This window comes from Atractosteus spatula, chromosome 5 (genome assembly GCF_055471065.1).
Source record: "Atractosteus spatula isolate fAtrSpa1 chromosome 5, fAtrSpa1.hap1, whole genome shotgun sequence".
Lineage (NCBI taxonomy): Eukaryota > Metazoa > Chordata > Actinopteri > Semionotiformes > Lepisosteidae > Atractosteus > Atractosteus spatula.
The window spans coordinates 19,552,598-19,572,901 of NC_142710.1; the positions used below are offsets into that span (position 1 = coordinate 19,552,598).

General features: G+C 37.1%; 1 protein-coding gene across 5 annotated transcripts; it reads right to left on the reverse strand.

Annotated features, from left to right (window-relative positions):
- Positions 1 to 975: 975 nt before the first annotated feature.
- Positions 976 to 18,796, reverse strand: a1cf (apobec1 complementation factor). 5 transcript variants are annotated; one of them, XM_088917038.1, is made up of 12 exons: positions 18,723 to 18,796; positions 13,732 to 13,875; positions 11,149 to 11,283; positions 10,447 to 10,577; positions 9,893 to 10,131; positions 8,031 to 8,195; positions 6,881 to 6,978; positions 5,916 to 6,192; positions 4,438 to 4,631; positions 4,077 to 4,213; positions 3,589 to 3,722; positions 976 to 2,848 (listed from the first exon to the last, which is right to left on the reverse strand). In XM_088917038.1, exons 2-12 carry the CDS (start codon positions 13,828 to 13,830, stop codon positions 2,697 to 2,699), a joined length of 1,761 nt encoding a protein of 586 aa, XP_088773164.1. In that variant the 5' UTR covers positions 13,831 to 13,875; positions 18,723 to 18,796; the 3' UTR covers positions 976 to 2,696. The 5 variants fall into 5 exon arrangements, with proteins under 5 accessions (XP_088773164.1, XP_088773163.1, XP_088773161.1 ...); XM_088917037.1 differs by having other exon boundaries at positions 4,438 to 4,655; XM_088917035.1 differs by having other exon boundaries at positions 5,880 to 6,192.
- Between the last annotated feature and the right edge of the window lie 1,508 nt (positions 18,797 to 20,304).

Genomic DNA, 20,304 nt, shown 5'->3' on the forward strand with positions numbered 1-20,304 from the left:
CTTCAGCCTGTCAGTGTAGGACATTCCATTAAGAACTGGGGTGTATCTGGATTGATGTTGGAGCAGCAGTGTCTTTTCTGTTATATAGTGACCAGAATTGTAAACAATATTCTAAATGATGCCTTACTAGTGCGTCATAATATTGTGCTCACATCAGCACAGAGAGTTTTGAGTTCAACTCTGCTGTGATAAATAATTTATAATATCACAAAATGGGGCATCATTGAGAGAGTGACTACTTTTGCTGTATATATTGTGTGTAGATTGCTGTATTCTAGATAGTTAGCTCAGCTACCTCATAGATCTTGAGCCCTAGTTTGATTCTAGACTACTACAGCTTCTGTTTGAAGTATGTTATCCCTATGTACAGTACCTTCCAAAAGAATTCTAGTTACAGTAGGTTCACTTTTAATAGTCTTTTAATAGTCCGGTTGTGTCCTGTGATGGACACGTGTCCTATATAAGGTAAAGTCGGGCTGAGCTTAATACTGAGACCATCTTTAGGACAAAGTGGTTATAGATTGCACTGCATAAATATATAGTAGTGTTCCTTATCTTTGCTTTGCACAATTAGACAATGGGTGGTATGACTATAAAAATGAAGTGCTGTGCTTCCCATCAGATTTTTGGATGCTACAAAAAGGAGTGAAATTCACCTCAAGGGTCCAGAATAAAATGACAGCATGCAATTCTTTTCTATTGTTTAGGCAGAGTTGTCAACAAGGTGTGTGAATGGTTACAGCATTTTTTTAAGAGGCTTGTGTTATCACTGGCTTGGGATAGTCTTAACACTTTCGTCTCTTTTGTCATGTGTTTGTGCAATTCAAAATAATTTGCATTTGCTTGCATGACAGAAGTGTCAGATCGCTCTTAAAACCATTTGAAAGTTTATCTGAATAAAAATAAATTACACTGGAAACTGAACTGAGTACTGCGAAATAAATAATATATGAACAAATGAAGTAAAACAATATATTTTGTACAGTATAAGACTTTATTCATATTTAGGAAAAAATTACATGGCACATTACAATTATCTAAGCACTTCTCCAAGATTCATACCACAATGAAACTGTTTTTTTAAATTTCCCATTCATGTTTAATTTTTTCCCTCAATGATTTTTTTTCAGATGAATAATTGCGGAATGTTGAATAGGATATTTCTTTTTATATATCCAAAAGAATAGAACTCTATACAAATAATCTTGCATTTCTAGTACAAAAATAAGTTTTAAGTGCTTTATTCACACTTTAATACTGTTACTGTCACTGCTCTGGCTTATTACACTTCATATGAAACAACAGTACATGTTTACTTCTCCTTTCTTTTGGTTTTAACTAAACTGCACATGCCCAGGATTAGTTCTGTTGCTGCAGTAATCATGTAACAAGCTTGTCTCACTTCATGATCTTTTTGCCAATCTGTGGACCCAACTGAACTTTCTAAGAAATCCTCCAACTTATGCCATTAACTCTCAAAACATATGATGAACTGATTGGTTTAATCACTGTGGTGAGATCCTGGGTTCCCGAGCCTGAAGGGAAAGGCTCTATGACAGATTTAGCAATTTGTGTTGGCACACAGAAACATTTGTGGCTGTGAAGTGTTGCTCTAACAGAAAACCAGTCATTTCATGGACAGTTTAAGTTTTCCAGCTTATGGGTTTGTTCCATTTTCCCCTTCACGTCCACCAAAAAAAGAAGTCATACAAGCATTATGTGTTTGGTAAATACTGAGAAATAACCTAAACATACAGTATAGCAATATAAGCTTCAACGTTCTATAAATATATCAGACAGTAAAAAGGAGGCCATTTTCTTGGAAGTCCATTACTCACGGTCTCTCTGCATTTTGAAAGAAAGTTTTTAGTGTCTTGGTGCACATATGATGAAATCAGTTTAAAACAATGTAAAGATTAGAAAAAAGGATTCAGAAAAAAACACTTTCTCTTTGTAAGTTTGGAACTACTTGTTTGTATTCACAAAAAGAAGGCAGTGCTGCATTTTGTGGATGTCGCTCTTGAGATGATACTGAAGCACATTGAGACATGGGCCAATTGCAGCTTTAGTACCTTGGTCAGCTGCCTGATAGAGACAGCTTTGCCCTGGGAAACAACAAAACCTTGACATTTTGTATTTTGTGATGCATCAGCAAGAGGAGGCTGTTATATTTCATTTTCCCTCAAAGTCGAGTGGCAGTCAAAGTGTCTGTTTTTTAGGCTACTGGAGCCACTACATCTAGCTCCAAGAGAAAACTTGCCTGTTTGTGTGAGTTCAAATCTAAATTGAATCATGTTTCCCTTTTCCACTTGGAATAGACAACACATAAGACAGTGGTACTGCTGAGGTTTCGCTAATGGAAAGATCAGCACTTATCCTAACACCGCAACAACAAAAGGACAAAAACAGAAGGCAAGAACAAAAAAGAAAAATAATAGGAAGGGATGTGGTTTTGTAAACATCTTGTACAAGCAAACCCATTCCTGAGATAAGGCAGGATAATGCATTTAAAAAAAAGATTAAATAATTTCATTGTCATCACCCACATATTTCATGTAATTATCTATCACTTTAACTAAGGCTTTCAACTACAGTACTAAATCGATCATCAGAATCAAAGCAAATCATAAATTTAAATTGAAATCAATATGCCATAGATTGAATCACTAGGCGAGAGGCCATGACCTAGTGCTGGCTCAGAACACGCCATAGCCGTCTCCCTGCGTTGCCACGGCGAAGGCTGGGTAGGCCTCGTAAGTTGCATATGCTGCGAGGTCCTGTCCCAGTGACACTGCCTGTTTGAGCTGGGTGGCCGCCACAGTGGCAGTGGTGTTTGCTATTGTATACCCTGTGGTAAAGGACAAACATCAAAAGTGAAAAACGTTTCTGTAAAAAAAAGGGGCATTATAAATAAATAAATCCACACCTTCTTTTCTTACAGGAAAAATACAGTAGGTTATGCTTTCAGGAAAGGCAGCTACAGACTTCCAGTCTTGGAACTCCCTGTTATGAATTATGTATACTGGAACATCTTAATGTAGATGCTGTTTACAAGGATAAATGGATATTCTATAAGTGCAAATCAGATCAGATACAGATCAGTATTGTTTGATAAACAACTTGTGAGTTTTGATTATATGCTTTAGATAATGGTATGTGCTGTCCGGAGGTTTTTTGTGCTGAAAAACACATGTATTCGAGCTGGGGTGTCCAGGCCTGGTCCTGGGGACCCAAAGAAAACTTGCTGTTTTTTTTATTTACAGCTGAGCTCTCAGTTACAGATCTGAAGCCTTAATTGGTCAAATCTCATGATTAATTTGAAGTGTTCCATTTTTTTTTCGGCTCCTAAACATGTAGGAGGTTGCCTGTTAGCTATCACATTTCATAAGTACAGATCTCCAGCACTGGAGCTGGCAAGAACAAACTTGCTGAAGTTACAGTCAAGCCCCACTTGTCATTTCAATCAAGCAGTCAGTGGAGCAAAGAGCTCCGCTGGAATGGAAACTGGCAGGCCTGTGTGTCCTTAGGACCTGGTCTGGGACCCCTGTGTTAGAGACGTGTGGGACAGCCTTACAGACCTTCACATACCTGGGAAAGCTGCTGCTGCTGCGGAGGCCTCAGCGCCCTCTGTCTGTAGGCCCAGGATCTGCAGGGCATGCTCTGCAGCGTGCACTTTGGCTTCATCCACAGATGGGCTCAGCTTGGCCGGTGTGAATGGGTGCCTGTGATAAAACGGCATCCTTTCAGAATTAAAAAAGGATTCCCCTGCTCGTGAATTAAAGCAGAGTCAATGCTATCAAGAAGGTGCAAGTGTGCTGCAGCTGAAGGTGCCAGTTAGCAGTATGGAAAAAGCCAGGAGGCTTTGAATAATAAATTAGAGGCTATAGTGCATTTTCTAATACAGTAACAATCTTCTGTAAAGTACAGCTAGCTGAAAGATAAACTTTTATCTATAAATTCCCTACTGAAGTCTAAATATAACGGCTTGTAGATTTGTTCTCTTATCTTCCTCTTGCATCTGTGTCATTGCAGCTCCACGAAAGCCGCATGAATGTGGAAAGAAAGGTCAGGCGTACACGTTGGGGTACTGGGTGGCGAGAGCAGGGATAGTGACTTTGTATAAGAACAGCTGCCTCTGGTCTGGTCCAATGGCGGAATGAAGCTGGTAAACCGGCTGCCCCCAGTTATTCTTCTGGCAGATATCCTCCAAGATCTGCGAAGTGTAAACAACACGATGACAACAGTTTATGCATGAGTGCAAAAGCTTTTGTTTTGAGTGTATTACTTTAAAATGTGAAGGGTTTTTCAGGTACAATCATTGCCTGCGTTTCCCTTAATAGATATAAACAAGCTGACGCACAATAGGAAATATCACTATATAAAGTGGCTTATAGGTCTCCTCTTACAGGTGCAGAATGAGGTCCTCCTGGTTTGTACCTGTGGAGCGTGTTTGATTCCCTGAGGTTTCAAGGTTACAGGGTTCATAGGCGTGAGCTCCATCCCAGGCAGGAGGTCATAAAATTTATCTTCCGCTCTCTTGTCTCCCTTAAGCTGGTATCCTGTGTAGCTTCGGCCAATACCTGCGTAAGCAAGATAGCCACGTCCACCCATCCCACGGACTCCCGCAGCCCCTACAGGTACATTCATGTAAATTTCTAGGAATGCAAGAGGGCATCAAATCAAATCAAAGCACCAGAAATCACCTGGAGCATTAACAGTCATTCCCATCCATGCACTGTGCAGCAGTGTGGACAGTGTCTTCAGCTCATTCTTTTGCCCATGTCAATGAGCACTAAGATCTTCCATCTTTCACATCTTTTACTTTGGTTTATGAGAGAGATGGTTCTGAAATGTCAGTTTTTCCAGAACAGTGAAATCTGTTCTGTTTAAAAAGACTGAAGACAAAATCCTGTTTTTACCCTTGGACAGTGCAGGCATGGGAAACAGATTGATAAGGATTTTTATATACTGTACATACAACCGAATGGACATCCTCAACAATCTAATTGTGAATTCTTATATCGTTTTCTTATTTCAGTATTAAGTTTTGATTATATAAAAAATTAAATTATCTTTCTAGTCCATTTGAAGTAAATGTAATCAAAAGTTATGAAAGCAAAATTTTAATTAACAGAATAAAAATACATTTGAAATGTTTACGGTAATATATTTCAATGTGTTTTCAAGCAAGCAGTGCTGCACTATTTATAATTCATTAATATGAGTGAAAAGCTAATGTGACTATTACAGTGACAGATGTGCACTGCTATTATAGAGTGGATTCAAGAACTGTTCCTCTAACCCGACTACTTCAGCTAGGGAGAGGAGCCAGACAGGAATGGATTGTTTTATATTTCTAGGACAATGTTCAGCCTTCACCTAATCTTTTTGTAAGTTTTTCTTTTAAATCAGAAACTAATGGTGAAATCCATTCCTCCATTATCAGAAAATTGCTTATTGCTGATATGCGCTGTGGCAATTGTACCTTGGAACCTTAGGGCACAAGGTGGGGTAACTCCCTGGAATACCAGTCCAGGACGCCAGGGCAATTTAGAGACACCAATTAACCTAGCCAGCATTTCTCGTGAGAGAACACGCAAACTGCACCAGTCCATAGGTGAACCCAGGACCTTGGAGCTGTGAGGCAGCAAAGCCAAACGCTACAGTATGCTGCTGTGCTGCCCATAAATGTCACAAAAAGCCATGCTTCATTCAGACTTTAGGCTGAATTCAACTAAAACAATCGAAGGGTGGTTTAATAAGTTTAAATGTGATTTAAAATGTGTTTAATGTGTTTAATCAGTTCAAATGTGAATGAGGCGCCGAGTTCGCTGAGCTGCTTCCTGTGTGAATCTTTACAGTACTGAAAAAAACCTCACTTGAGTTGGAAAACTGGTGGGGAGACGGCACGATACCTCTGATCGAGGGGCTGCGCACGATGCCGCGGGCGCCGACGTGGCCCTTGGCCGCCGGGAAACGGAGCTGGCTGGGAAAGGCTGCGTAAGCCTGCGGCGCGTAGAACACCGGCGCCCCCAGGTAGGCGGCTGTGGGGTCGTACACCTGTCCCAGCGTGTAGGCGTACTCCCCCTGCAGCAGCGCACCCCGGCCGCCTGTGCCTCTGGTGTAGCGCACGTAACTGTCCTTGTCCACAGGCTTGGCTAAGGACACCTCTATCGGGGATCCGTCCACCAGCTTTGCAAGAGACAGCCACAGCAAGTCGAGGTTAGAACCGGCAGCCTTTTAAGAGCTTTTTGTGTACATTGCACATTGGTTTTGGGTAAAAAGGCTTTACATTGAATCAAATCTATATACAGTTTATAAATGTATAATTTTATTTTTTTTTAAAAAAGTAGAAAACCTCCTCACCCCATCATCCAACCTGTGTTGGTGAATGGTTTTCTTTTTCACCACATGATTTAAATTTGGTATGTACTTACCCATTTTTGGAATTTTACTATTGAAGCCTTCTGTACCAATGTAGCTATAGTGAGTTATTTCAATTTCAGGGTGCACCCTCTTTATGTATACTGTATATAGGGTGTATTTGTGTTGGCCTGTCCCTGAAGTTAATTATTAATTTGCAGCAGATAAATTCTATCTACTTCTATGTTATAGTAAAAACCGTTTATGTAAAAATTAGAGCACGCCATTAAAATGTTAAATACAGTGGATTTACTATAAAAATCTGAATTATTCACTTATTTATGCTTCTGCCTTTTTTGTTTTTTTTTTGTTATTTCTGTTATTAACAATAGTTATTGAAAAATGCAGTGAAATAAATGAATGGTTGTAAGTCAATGCCAGATTTACATATTTTGATACTACTCGTTATGACATGGTAAGTTTGAGATAAATCTTGTGGCTATTTACAGTACATTACCTTTCCATTCAATGCATTCATGGCATTGATTGCATCCTCTCTTTCAGTAAAGTGGACAAAAGCATAGTCTCGTATCTTCTTCACTCTTTCAACAGCACCTGCAGATACAGTATGCTCATCAATCAGAGCAGCAAAGAATTTAACAGTACAGCCATTTTACAAACTTGGTTTTCACCATAAGGTTAAGTTGAGAAAGTTGAGAAAACACAGAAAAACTAGTGTATATTCTGTAGCTATCCTTATATAGAACAAAGGTTATATTTGTTCTAGTGTTAAACAGTATAAAAAGTGCTTTCAAAGCAGTAGATACCAAAGTCCTCTTGTTTTTTCAGGGCTATTCTGCCTTCAGGTTTGTGATGAACAGATTTATCATTTATCACATTTTATTGGGCACAGTACTTTGCAAGAATACAGGATACAAAAAGTGCTATGGTTCAGGCTGATTAAAATGGTAGCTTCCTGCCTCTTTCTGGGGTTTCCAGATCTGTCTATAGGGGGTCTGGAGTCATTAAAGTTTTTTTACGCCTTATGTTACAGTTCTTCTCCTACAAGAAGATTTACTTTTATACCGTATAATTAAGGATAACTAGATAAAGTGATCTCTTCCAGAATGAGGAGTTACTGGCCTAATCTCTTGTATTAAGTCAAAGTATTAATCTGGCGATGGATGATTGTAAACACGCTGTGCATTCAGACTTGAGACACTAACATCATTCTGTGTTAGAATAAATTGGTTTCTTCTATGTAGTGAATGAATAAGCTTAACCTGGCTTGGATTAATTCCGAATTTTTGGAGAGTCCTAATGCACGTTTTATATGTAGTCTCTGAATGAGTAATTTTTAAAGATCTGAGACAATTTAACCGATTAATTAAATGGGCAATTTCCTTTACATGTAATAATTTATATGTCATTTGGAGCAACAGATACTCTCCAGAAGTTACGAACCAGTTCCCTTAACTGAACAAATAACTTGTTTAATTTGTTGATAACTTCCAAGTGTGTGATGAATGAGTGATGAAAGATGACTTATAAGGCTAACCGCGCTGGGGTTCCTCAGGAACAGCATTGGAGACCGCACAAATAGACTGGCCTCTTGCATATAGTTTAGAAATGCTGTTGGGTTAAAATGCCCATGAATCACTGCTCACCTGGCTTCAGACTATTAAATTCTTTCTCTATCGTCTCCTCTGTGGTTGACAACATTAGGTTCCGCACGTACAGGATTTTAACCGTGGCCATTGTGTCCTCGTCCACTTCGACCTCTGGTTCGGCCCAGTCAACGGCAATGGCATGTCCCCACAGCTGGATTCTCCCTAGAGAGATCAGGCATGATGTGAGGCCATGTTACTGTTTATAAAGCACAAGTCTTCGCTAAACAAAAAACATCAGCTCATTGTTATTAATATGCATTTGGTAATGCTATTTTTGAAAATGTGACCAGTTCTAAACATGCTTATTCAGGTGTGCCTACAAAAGGACCCTACACCTTACATTGGATGGCTTTAAGTTGTTTCTTTTTCAAACTTGTGTTCTTACAAGGGTATACCTATATCTACCTGTAATAACCTTATTACAAAAATGCCTTTCTCCTCTTTGTTATGGGTCAATTTCTGTACTTATGAGAAGACTTGAAGCCTGTTGCTCTACAGAAATATAAACAGTTGTGTGCTAATGCATTAGACTTGAGTGATGAGTTCCTGAGATTTTCAGGGTGGTTTAACTGAATCGTGGTTAGAAAATCCTTGTCAACATTGCTGGCAGATCAGAACTAGCTTCTGGTCCACCAACGCCACTTGTAGCAGCAACCTAGTCTCCCCTCCCAGTGCTGATCAGTCTCAGCCGTGCATAACAGACAAGATCCTAGCTATAAGATCTGCTTTGAGTTGTAGTGCTGTGAATTTAGCACTCATTGCCGCTTTTGATACAGTAGATCTCAGTTTAAGTGATATTGGCCCCCAGAACCAATTTCCGCCTGGAATTTTCTCCCCTTAAACAATTAGTTATACTGTTTCTCTGCAGCAGAACATAGCACAGGCCTGGTTCAGGAATAGAGATTGTCTTTTATCATTATTAATCTTAATTATTTAAGATGTTGCACATTACATACATCTCTGCTGTGTTGAAAAGAATATGGTTGGATACTGTCTTATTCAGCAGGTGACCAAAATAAATGTGCAGCCATTTGAACATACTGTATATCAGAGAACCAAAGGACTGAAATACAAGTTTAATGGGCTTAGTGATTGGCATTGCCTGCAAACTGTGCGGGATTGATAAGGCAAAGCACTCAACAACTGAAATATAAAGTAAAAGCAGCTCAGGCCTTCTTTTTAACAGAATAACAGTGTTTTTAACTGGGAACCAGAAATCAGAATTGACCAAGGTCAAGTTTAAAGGGACATCTCCTGACAAAAAATGATCACAGAAGATGCAGAACACTAAATGAGGGAATCAGTATCATAAAATGGAAAAGGCATCAAGACATGAGCTTTATATCCTCCATAAACCTTTTAGCTGTGTAACATTTGGCCTTTATTGGAGTTTTACTATCTGGGGAGGAGTGCTCTTCACACTTCATAAAAGCATTGTTTCCCAGTAACACTAAGAGTATTTTCAAAGGTTTTGGGATTCATCACCTTTTGTGGCATTGCTTGCCAGCTCATTAGGATTATGAACTGTGCTCTGTTCTGGTTTCACACTGCTGTACCACTGTCGTTCACATGCTTGTACTCCAGCCTCGTTCACTAACAGCTTGATGTGTGGGGTACCTCCCACAGTACCAGTAAGTTATGTGTTTACTAAGCCATAGTCTACCAATGGTCTTTGACTTGAACCTCCAAAATATCTATGAATGAATAAAGCAGGTGACCAGTAGATGTTACTGTTGCTGTGCATTATGTTTTGAAGTAGCTCTAATTTCTTAATTCAAGCGATAAACTTTTACAGGATGGAACTTTAACTAGAGTTACACAGTTCCTTAAAGCTATGACCACTGACCTGACTTCCTCACCTGGAAGTAGTTTCCTCCTGGCCATGGCTGCAGCTCGATGGCTTTCATACTCCACGAAAGCGAATCCTCTGTTCTTTGTTTTGTCAGCCGCACTGGGATATACTATTACATCAACTACTCCATCTGTCACTTTCCGCATTTCTGCTAAAATCTCATCCCGCTTCTTAGTTTTAGGGATACCCCCAACAAAGAGGCGGCAGTTATCCACACTCGCACATACTCCCAGAAGTCTTCCATTCCTCAGAAAAGACACACACAGGAATGTATTAATTCTTAGGCATATCATTAAGCAGACCCAGCAACCATTCAACTGAAAAGACTATTGTGCCCAAGAGTCAAATCTTGAAAAGTTGAATGCATGTATGTGAAATTAATTCCTTCAAAAGTTGTTTTATATATTTTTGTGAAACCACTCAGTTTTATTTTAGAAATAATGGTTTATTTTTATTTCACATACACTTTTTCCCCTAACTCTCTACTGTATCAGCTGTAAGGGAGGAATAGATGGGAAAACATACCATCTATGAAGACTGTAAATATGCAAAGAATCTTACCTTATTTCATAATTATTTAATTGTTTCATGGCATTTTTAGCTTCTTGTTTATTGGAGAAAGTTACAAATGCATAACCACGATTGTTTCCATTGAAGTCCATCATCATTCGCACCTCATAGACTTTTCCAAACTGAAAAACAAGCCCAAAACAATGTTTTTTAATCATAAGCAAGAAAGGATGTCAGTGAAATCATGAATTTTCACTGAATTTTTCAGTCTCTCCTTTGTGTTTTGTTTGCTTTGACAAATTATGATCAATGAACTACATACTGTATGATTATACCAAGTCATTTTTCGGCAATTCAAAGTGGATGGGTGGATGAAGATAGTAAGGTGTGTTGATCATTTTATATGTTGCTACACAAAGCACTTTAAGATGCTTTTAAAGATTACCATCTCATTTAGGCTGGACTGAAAATACAGGCTGTTTGGCAAATGTACCATGCTTTGTGGTATAATGAAATATTCCTGAAATACTGTCAGACTTTGCTTGCCGGTTTTGGCACTGAATAATCATTTTGCACAATAAAAAATCAAGAGACAAGTACAATGTTTGCTTGTTAAAATGGATGACAACAAAAAACAGCACTAGTAGACAGAGCATTGTATGCATAAAATATGTTTTTGGGAAGATTAATATCTCTTACTGAATGTGTGCATCTCTAATATTTGCATCTGTAACAAGAAATGTTCAAAATTACTTTTTCACAGAGTGGCACCAGCTCATCCTCGAAGAGATCCCGAGGCAACTTCCCCACGAAAATTTCACTCCCTCTCTCAGGTGGACGGCCATCCCAGTCTGGGGGCGGGCCGCCGTATTTTCTTTGACCATTTTCCTGCAGGACGAAAAAAAATTAAAAATAAAGAGGACTGTACAGAGAGTCTTCCGTACTTCAAAATCATAAGTGTCATAATTTAAAGTATAATAAAAAGTGGTATTTTCACTGAGATTTGTTCAATAATGATTAAACAAGGGAGCAGACAATGATGCACAGTATGGACCATGCTTCTACTTCCAGGGACAAAGATAAAACCATAGACGAAGATCTGTGTATCATTTTGAATTAACTAGATGTTTTAATAATAGTGGCAAATGCTACGTTTGATTTACAGAAACTGAAAAACATGCCCAAAGAAATAAAACAGAAAATATTAAAACAGAGACCTAATTTAGTAAAAACGAAAGCATACAAATTAGCCAATTCACAAGACACTTCATTCTGTGACTGTACAATTTGACCTGCTACTGAATTCAAAGAAGAAAAGAACATTTCAAACGAGGCATTTATTTCTGGTTTTACAGGGTAGCAGCAGACACTGCCAAGCCTTGTTGCACGCTCTGAGGCTTGGTAGCTTGACCTACATAGATGAAAACAAAATCTCTGATGCTGACCCTAGACATGTGGATTCAGGAAGGCTGGTCTAAACTAACGGTGATAGCTCTCAATGGTCAACTGGACTATCATCAAAATGAACTGCATCTTACAGAGACTTGTCACAAATGAAAAAGGCACTGAAGTGTTCCAGCTGAAGCCCTTTAAGGATGTAGGTAAGTGGTTATGATTTAAATGCCAAATGATGAAGCGATGGACAGTGCTTGGAATGAGGTGAAAAGCTTCTGAAATGGTTGAGAAAATAGCATTCATCAGAATAGGATTAATCAGATTTTACACTTGCCACCTCTTCAGTCAAATACAATCAGAATTTGCTAGTGGAGACCCATGTAATTCTCATGGGTTGATGACCATAAGCACCTGAAGGGTTTTTGAAAAATCTTCGTTATATTGAATATGATCTTGAAGTAACAATTGATTATTTAAAATTAATGAAAGAGATGCTCAAGAGGCTTTTCATGCCTAATAGGTTTTAAAATCTCCCTTTCAACTACTGGGTACTGGGTTCTAGAGACTGCTGAACATGGTTGATTAAAGATTACACTGGTTTAAATATATTTCTTTAATGTATTTAGACCTTAACCATTTCATACATATTGTGAAGAAAAAGCTATTTAAAGAGTGTGTTCTAAAATAACATATTGTTTTTGTGGTAAGCATATCTTTAAAATTACAATTACATTCTGAACATTCTGATCCTTTGTTGTTTATTTTTATTAATAGATATGTATAACCCTAGAAGAAACATAGTTGAGGCCTCATGATAAGGCTTATCAAGTTGACCTGGGAAAGCAGGATGTTATCAGGGAAATACATACCGAGAGTTTCTATGTACTACAGGAGTCCTTTTTCTTAATCATTATATTTTGTAAAGAAAAGAACTAAAGCAGTGTAACTCAAATATCTGCAATAGCAATATTGCTTTGCATTATTTGCATTTGTAAAGCAGTCCCTTTCTACTGTTATGAATATTGTTGTTTTACATTTAAGGCAGTTTATTTAGCTAATATCTAGCAGGTATAGCTATCATTATTTCTTTATATGCATTAGAAACTTCTGTCATACATTTGACTAAAGCCTTAAATAATGGTTTAATATGGGGGTTTTAATTGCTATGATAGAGATTTTTTTCAGAAAGGTTATGAAAGTAAGACTGTCCAGTTCAGCCAGTAGATGGAGCCATGTACCAATTTTCCACTGGCGTCTGTGCCTTTACAAGGCTTAAGCCTCAAAATCCCAATAAAATTAAGTTGCATCTTAAATATTAAAAAAAAATGTATGTAATATGTTTATTTAATTAATCGCTCTCTTTTTACAATTAACAGGTTTATCTTTTGTACACTATACAGTTTGTCAATATTTCAAATAAAAGACTGTCAGATTCCAATATGTTTTAAGGAGAAAATCATACAAACCCTGTTTGCTTTTGCTTTTTTTGCCCCAGACAAACTGTAAAAGAATGGCTGTAAGCATTGGGTAAGGAAGGGTGGATGAACTCAATTGATATATTTAATATAAAAATACATTTGGTTGTGCTCCTTTAATATGGACAATTTGATTGAGCTACATAAAACTCAGAAACATGAGTTTTGCATCAGGATTCTGAGCCCTTTACATCCACTGCCCTTTCACCTCTGTACCTGGTGATTCAGCTGACATAGTGATAAGTACTAACTGACGTTTACATATTCATCTTTCCAGATGCTCTGAAAAATGGACCTTTAGCTTTTGCATAGGCACAGACAAACAGATCCAAAGAGGGAGCACTGAAACTAAAGACTCAGCCTGTTCTGGCTGTCAGCAGGGAGTTATCAATGAAAGCAGAGCCCACTGAATCGTGAGAATGTTCTTCAGGCGACATTGTTCAAAGCTACATCTACAGGCTCCTACCTGAACCAAATTATATCCTGTGCGCTGGATCAATGAGCGCAGGGCTGCTTCTTTCTGAGTGCCCGTCAGTCCATCCCCGGATTTTTGATTGGTTTCCATTGTGAGTGATTATCAGCAATAAATCAGCTTAATTACGGGTGCTCACTGAAATTAAATCAAAGTTCAAAACATACATAAATGACAATGTCAAACATCTGCACAAGTAATGAATTAAACAGTAAGGTAGAGTTATGGAAGAAGCACATGCAGGAGTTCCTTTCCAATAGTCATTTGAAGAGTACAGTTTTTTCCCTGTACGGTGCATACATCTATTTTTGAAACATTTACAGGTCAGATTTTAACAGGTTACAGCTATCCTACAGTAGTAGAGATTTAAATTTAACTGTGTGTTAGAGTCTTTCAAAACTTAACTATAAACATACCTTTTAATTTGAACATATTTATATACAGTACAGTATTTTTCACTGGCAGGTACTGTTATGGAAAAAGTGTTAGTGACTTTCCTTTCCTTTTGACAATCACTTATGCCCCAGTAGCTCCAAGTTTGACACCATTACTCCAGTTCCCAGTCTGTGTCAAGGGGTTATTTCAGTATATATAAAAGCAAGGACAATGCACAGGAGACAAGTCAGCTACCAGCTGCAGCAGATCTCCCTCACTATTGTTATAGAAGAGGAAAGAGATTTTTAAATCCCCTGCCAACATTTCTGTCACTTATGTCTCCATCGCAGGCTAATACTTTCAGAATAAGGGGTCAGTGTGAGACACATTAACAGCTGGTTCAAGTGAAACCATATGTCTGAGGTTAATGGCAGCCTTTTCAAGAGCACAGAGTACATTCCACCTGTCTCTTTCTCATGGCAAAAAGAACAAAGACTTCCATTGACACCCTCCAGAAACAGAATTCTGCATACTATTTAAATATTTGGCCAAACTTTACCAGTGTGACACTCCAAATGTTGATCTTGTCAAATAAGTTTTTAGTATTTGTAAGATGAATAGCCTGTAAATCTGGTGAAGGACTTTTGTTTCTGTTGGATTCAGTTTTTAATTGATTTTAAACTCTCTTGACAGGTGAGACCATCTGTTTTTTAATGTACTGTACCTATGTGACCATTCTGTTGTTTTACAAAGATATGGTAAGTGCAAGCAGTACTGAAAAGCACTTTTTAATTGTAAATTTGACAATTACTGGGTTTTTCTTATCCTGAAACAGCTCTTTTGCATTGGATTACTGAAGGCTAACGGGTTATTTTCTCAAGAATAAACACAGAGAGAAAAAGGATTTCCAAAAACCTTACTAGTTGAGAGATGGTGATTAGTCATACTGAACTGAAGCCTGTCGAATCTCTATAACAACAAGCTTTACTGACCAACTCATGTGTCAATTTTTAAACAATCTTGTTAATCTAATGCTATATTTTATATTTAAAATCATAATCATGCTTTTTTTATCAGTATGAAAATGATGTTGAAAAGAAACAAGCTTAATGACAATAATGACAAAAATAAAAAAAGAAGAAATTTGCATTTGTGCAGAACAGCTTTCAATTCAAGTCAAGTAGTTGCAGTCTACCACATCAAAGCCCCCTCAGTGCCATCTCAATCAATGCAGCGTGTAATGTTGTTATGGACCTTAAAAGAGCAACGAGACTCTGATTAATTCACTGAGAGACTGAATCGCCAATTGCAAATCATTAAGAGATCCTTATTAAAATGTCTGTCATCAACTTGTCTGGACCACAATGAGATCTTTTCTGCATAATGGTCATTCATTGTGCAATGAAGATGCTGACAAAGTTGCTGAGATTTTCATCAATATCTTACAACAACCTGTTGTGAGACTCTGTGGATATACTTGTGTGAAAATATGTGATGACAAATGTTCTGATATCCATATTTTCAAAAGTGTTATGGAGGATTGTGTCTGGTCATTCAAAGAAACATAGATATGCATGTGCATCTCCATGAGGCTTTGAAGTTACACTAAATGGTCATCCTTGTGATTTATCCAGTTGAAAACTATTAGATAAGACTGCTAAAACCGATCCCTTTTAGCAGACTAAATATCACCTCAGTAGAATCACAAGATTCGCTCGAAACTTAAAGGCTAATGTTTTCTATTTACAAAAGAATTCAATATCCAGGGATCTTTGATCAGAAGCTTACAACATCCTCCTGAGACTGAACTCTATTAGCTTCCCAAGCTTTTTTTTAATTGTCTCATAGAGCTTGTACTGGCAATAAGAAAAAAAAACAATACTGCAAATGTGTGATCGTGTTTTTGTGTTAAAATCCAGAAGTGTGGTGCACGTTCATATTTTTTTGTTGTTGTTGTGAAATAGGTATAGTGAAATCAAATCAACTGGGGCTTCAATGAAGCACAAAATAGTGTAATGACTAGATATTGCAGACATGGCAAAAATGGCAGTGTCTTTCACTTTTTACAACTGCAAAAGCTTTCCTGTTTTTTCTTCAGTGTGGTCTTGGTTTCTTCACATTTTGAGTGTGAAATTAACCTTCAATCTACAGTTCACAAAGAGCAACAAGGACCCTCATAAAAAAGGGGAACTAGGAAGATGGAGGAGTGAGACGGAGGGATGTCAGACAAAATGCAAAAAATAGGGGTTTCCTTATGGTAGATACAGCTTTTGAGAAATAATTTTGCGAATTATGATTTAGACTAGCTGGGACATACTGTAGAGTGACTTGGTGACTTGGCATAGTTCAGGAATTTCAATTAAGAACTTCATTTAAAAATTTGAGCGAACATTACTTGGCATATTTTTCACAAGAATAAGTGCAGTATTCACTGTGTGCAGGTGATAGAGGTACACACCATAAGGAAAGTTTTGTTGCACTAGCATTCTTTTCTGTTCTGACTGTCTGTTCCTTGGCCTGACTACACTGTTCTGGTTATTTTGTGTTGCATTAACATACTTTGTCTGAAAAGCACAATCTTGTATCATCTTGTATCCTATTTAAACCTGCTGGAAAACCCTGCGCCATTTAAAAAGCTTCTTACAGGTGGCACGCTGCTGACATGCTCCATTAGCCCTCTGTGTGTGACAGTGGTCCTCTTTCGGAAAGCTTGGATACCGTTTGCAAAAACAAGATAACTACAGGCCTGCTTATCTGGCAAAGATCAATACCTGCTTTTTGAGGTTTGTTGACCTAAGCTGAATACATATGGTACTGAAGGCCATTGTGTAAGCCTGTTTTTGTATATTAGTGATTCAAAGTCAGGCGCAGAAGAACTGAAACTCATGTACATGTACAGTAACTAGAAATGAATATGATCAAACTCCGTTCTTTATACATTTTCTGTTTTTTGTCTAATACTGTATCTCAATGTATTTCAAAGAGTTATTGTGCTTATGCTTGTTGCACACATTATTGAATATTGACCTACAATGATGTCGTTAAGAAAGGAAAATAAAAGGCAATAACAGTAACAACATGTTACGATATCCGTATCTTTCATCTCTCTTACAGTATATACTGTTAAAATACAACTGTTGATGATCAATTTCTAATTTTATAATAGCATTTTTTAAACAAACTTATTTTTATATTGTGTCATTTAGATTTATTCACACAAACACAACCATTCATTTATCTAATAAGTTAACATTTGAAGAAATGTTATATGGTTAATAAATATGAATTTATTCCTGCCTTGCCCCCTGTGCTTCTGGGTGCAAGATGAGGAATAAGACTTCCTGATAATGGTTATAGAGTAAAATATCAATTTTATGTAGCTATAAGGGTCTAATAATAAAGCTAATTTTTTCAGTTCTCTCTTTGTTTTCATATCTCATGTCACTTTTGCATACATATTGCACTGTGCAGCACAGGCTTGAACTGAGAAAGCTTCAGATCAGCTAATATCTACATTTATGAGGAGCACCATCTTTCTCTACTGAAAGACCTCAGTAAAAGCTCACAGGCAGTGAAATCCACTGTGGTACTCAAGGCACTACAGAGCAGAGCAACGGTTTGCATAATAATGATTCATTTAGTGTTTTGTATCATGTTGTGTTATTTTTTGCACCTAACCTTTATATGCCAATGAGAGGTAAAACAAATTAAATAAAAATAAGCATTTTCAATAAACATGCTGAACCTTTCAGATTTCATTTTTCATTTAGCTTTTCTTGTAAAAAAGTGCCACCTTGTAACATTCCTTATTGCATTGCAATTTGCCATGCCACATTCCCAATGCATTGCAATATACTCTTTTTTCAAACCCTAAAGGTAACTATTTCTCCACATAATGTAATAAAATCAGTTCAGAGTAAAAACAATATAGAGCACAAGGAACTAGCCTGAACTTCAGACTGTATTTTATACAGTAGGTCTGGCGGTGCAGTTTATATTTCTCTGTCGTAACTAAAACAGCTCTAACCAAGAGTTGAATAACACAAGTTCTATGAGTTCAGTCTAAAATATTGAAAGGACTGAGCAAGATGTTGACACAAGAGGTTGTTATAAAAAATAAACACATTTTTCAAAAGACTTATTTATAGTTCAAAAGATTCAAAAGATTTACAGTTCATAAAACACAGATCACTTTCTGAACATCAACTGAGAAATATTTCAAAAATAGCATTAACCAAAAGCTACCAAAACCTGTATGTAAATGTCTCAGATATTAGTGTCTTTCATGTCCACCTTTAGCAAAATGCTTTTTAAAACTCATTTCAAAATAAAATATGTTCTCACAACAATATAAGATGGAAAGAAAAAGCCCTTAATCCATTTTTGTCAGTAAAGATATTTCTATTTTGTGTCCTACAGAAAAGCAACCTTTTTCCAAACCAACCTTTCTCAAAATCTAGTTGATCAGTTTAGCATCATGCAAAAGTCCTCTTTGTTCCTCAAGAGACTGCATTATGACGATGCATTCCATTTAAACAATAAGAATTTTCCCAGAAATTATACTTTTAGAAAAGCAGTAAACAAAAATGCAACAGAAATAGAGAAGTTACCTGAGCAATTTGTGAGATGACCACCCGGAAGAGTCAGACCTTGATTATAGTGAATTTGGCGACGTGTCACTCTGGGATTCTGTAATCACATCATATCAAACTCCAAAGGTTCAGTGTCCTAGCAAGCAGGTTTACAGTCCTAGTGGGTTAAACTTTAACCAGCTCTATCTCCTCTTGGATGTGGCCCTTTGACCAGAGACATGATCACTGTGGCTTAGCTGTTAATACATAGCACAACATTCACAAAATAGATTTATACTATAAATAAATGCAATCAAATGCAATTACATTTTTTTTATATTATATCCTCTGAGTGAAGTCATGTTTTTTGGTTTGTTTCAGTCTCATCATGCGTGCATCTAACACAAAAGCTTAAGATCTTCATTGTATGGTTTAAATACAGTAAATGATTTTTAGTTCAATGAAAAATGTCTCATATACAAAGGGACCTGGGTCTTTTGTAGCTGTACAACCGACGTTTACTGCTACATTTATCATCTGAAGATCACTTCAACAAATTGATCTTGCCAGAAAAACAAAACCCCCTCAAACTTACTTTATTGCTGTTCCTCAAATTAAAATTTCATGTAAAATACTTCTGATAAACAGTAAACATTTCACTTTACAGATTCAAGCATTTCAAGTAAATGCAAACATTAGATTCTGTTATCCCTAAGGTCTGACCTTTTTTGTCAAGAAATTAATTATCTTTATTAGCAAGAGTTATAAATATTTTGCTGCTTGACTGACTTATGTGATATTTGCAGGATTTCCTTTGCTGCAGTTTGTCCTGTTCTTCAAGTAACGATGAATGGAAAAGTATTAAAAGCAATGCATCAGGTTATTTTTAACCACTCAGTTTAAACAACTACAGATAAACTGATTTTCTTGGCTTAAGGATAATAACACGATAGGATTCTGTGTCGAGAGAGATAAAACAGGGATAAAACATAAGCATTATTTAGTATCAGAGTAAAACCAGTAAACAGTTTACTAAAAAACCTAGACAATGTGAAAATACAGATTTGTATTTCATTGTTATCCTGTCCTGACAGCACAATCTAATGTTTGCTGTCTGGTGTTGTTTATTTGTATTAGATACCATGAAGACTGGTATTCCATGTGACCTTGCTTCTTGTGCATCTCACAGTGAGAGAAAGAAGGCATGCAACTCATAGGCTCTGCACACAAAATGACAGACGTTAAGCTGAGGTTTGATCTTTAAATGTTATGATATTTAATTCCTTCTGTTCTATTCCACTTGGAATTTTTAATAGAGTGATACTTAAGAAATATTCAAAATAAAACATCAGCAACACTCTAATCCTAAAGAACTGATACTTAAAATACAGGATGGTGGTAACCATGTATCTGGACAGTGAAAATCACCACTTCTTTAACACTTACAGTATTGTAAGAGGATTTTCTCTCTCTGTTGATAAATATTTTACATAATCAGTCATATACTGTGGCTTAAAATCAGCAATGACGGAAGATACTTTGGTAATGGAATATTCATCATTTTAATGAAAGTGACAGCTCAGTTTTCAGAAAATCAAGGAATGGCAGGTTGTGCAGGCCT

Bases quoted from the DNA above. Each gene is read 5' to 3' on its own strand.
- a1cf (XM_088917035.1), bottom strand. From the start codon at position 13,830: ATGGAAACCAATCAAAAATCCGGGGATGGACTGACGGGCACTCAGAAA. The intron at 10,132-10,446 runs GTAAGATTCTTT...GTCTTTTCTGAG, and splicing joins TTAAATAATTATGAAATAAG to GAATGGAAGACTTCTGGGAG. The intron at 4,632-5,879 runs GTGAGGTTTTTT...ATGTACCTGTAG, and splicing joins CCACCAGTTTTCCAACTCAA to GGGCTGCGGGAGTCCGTGGG.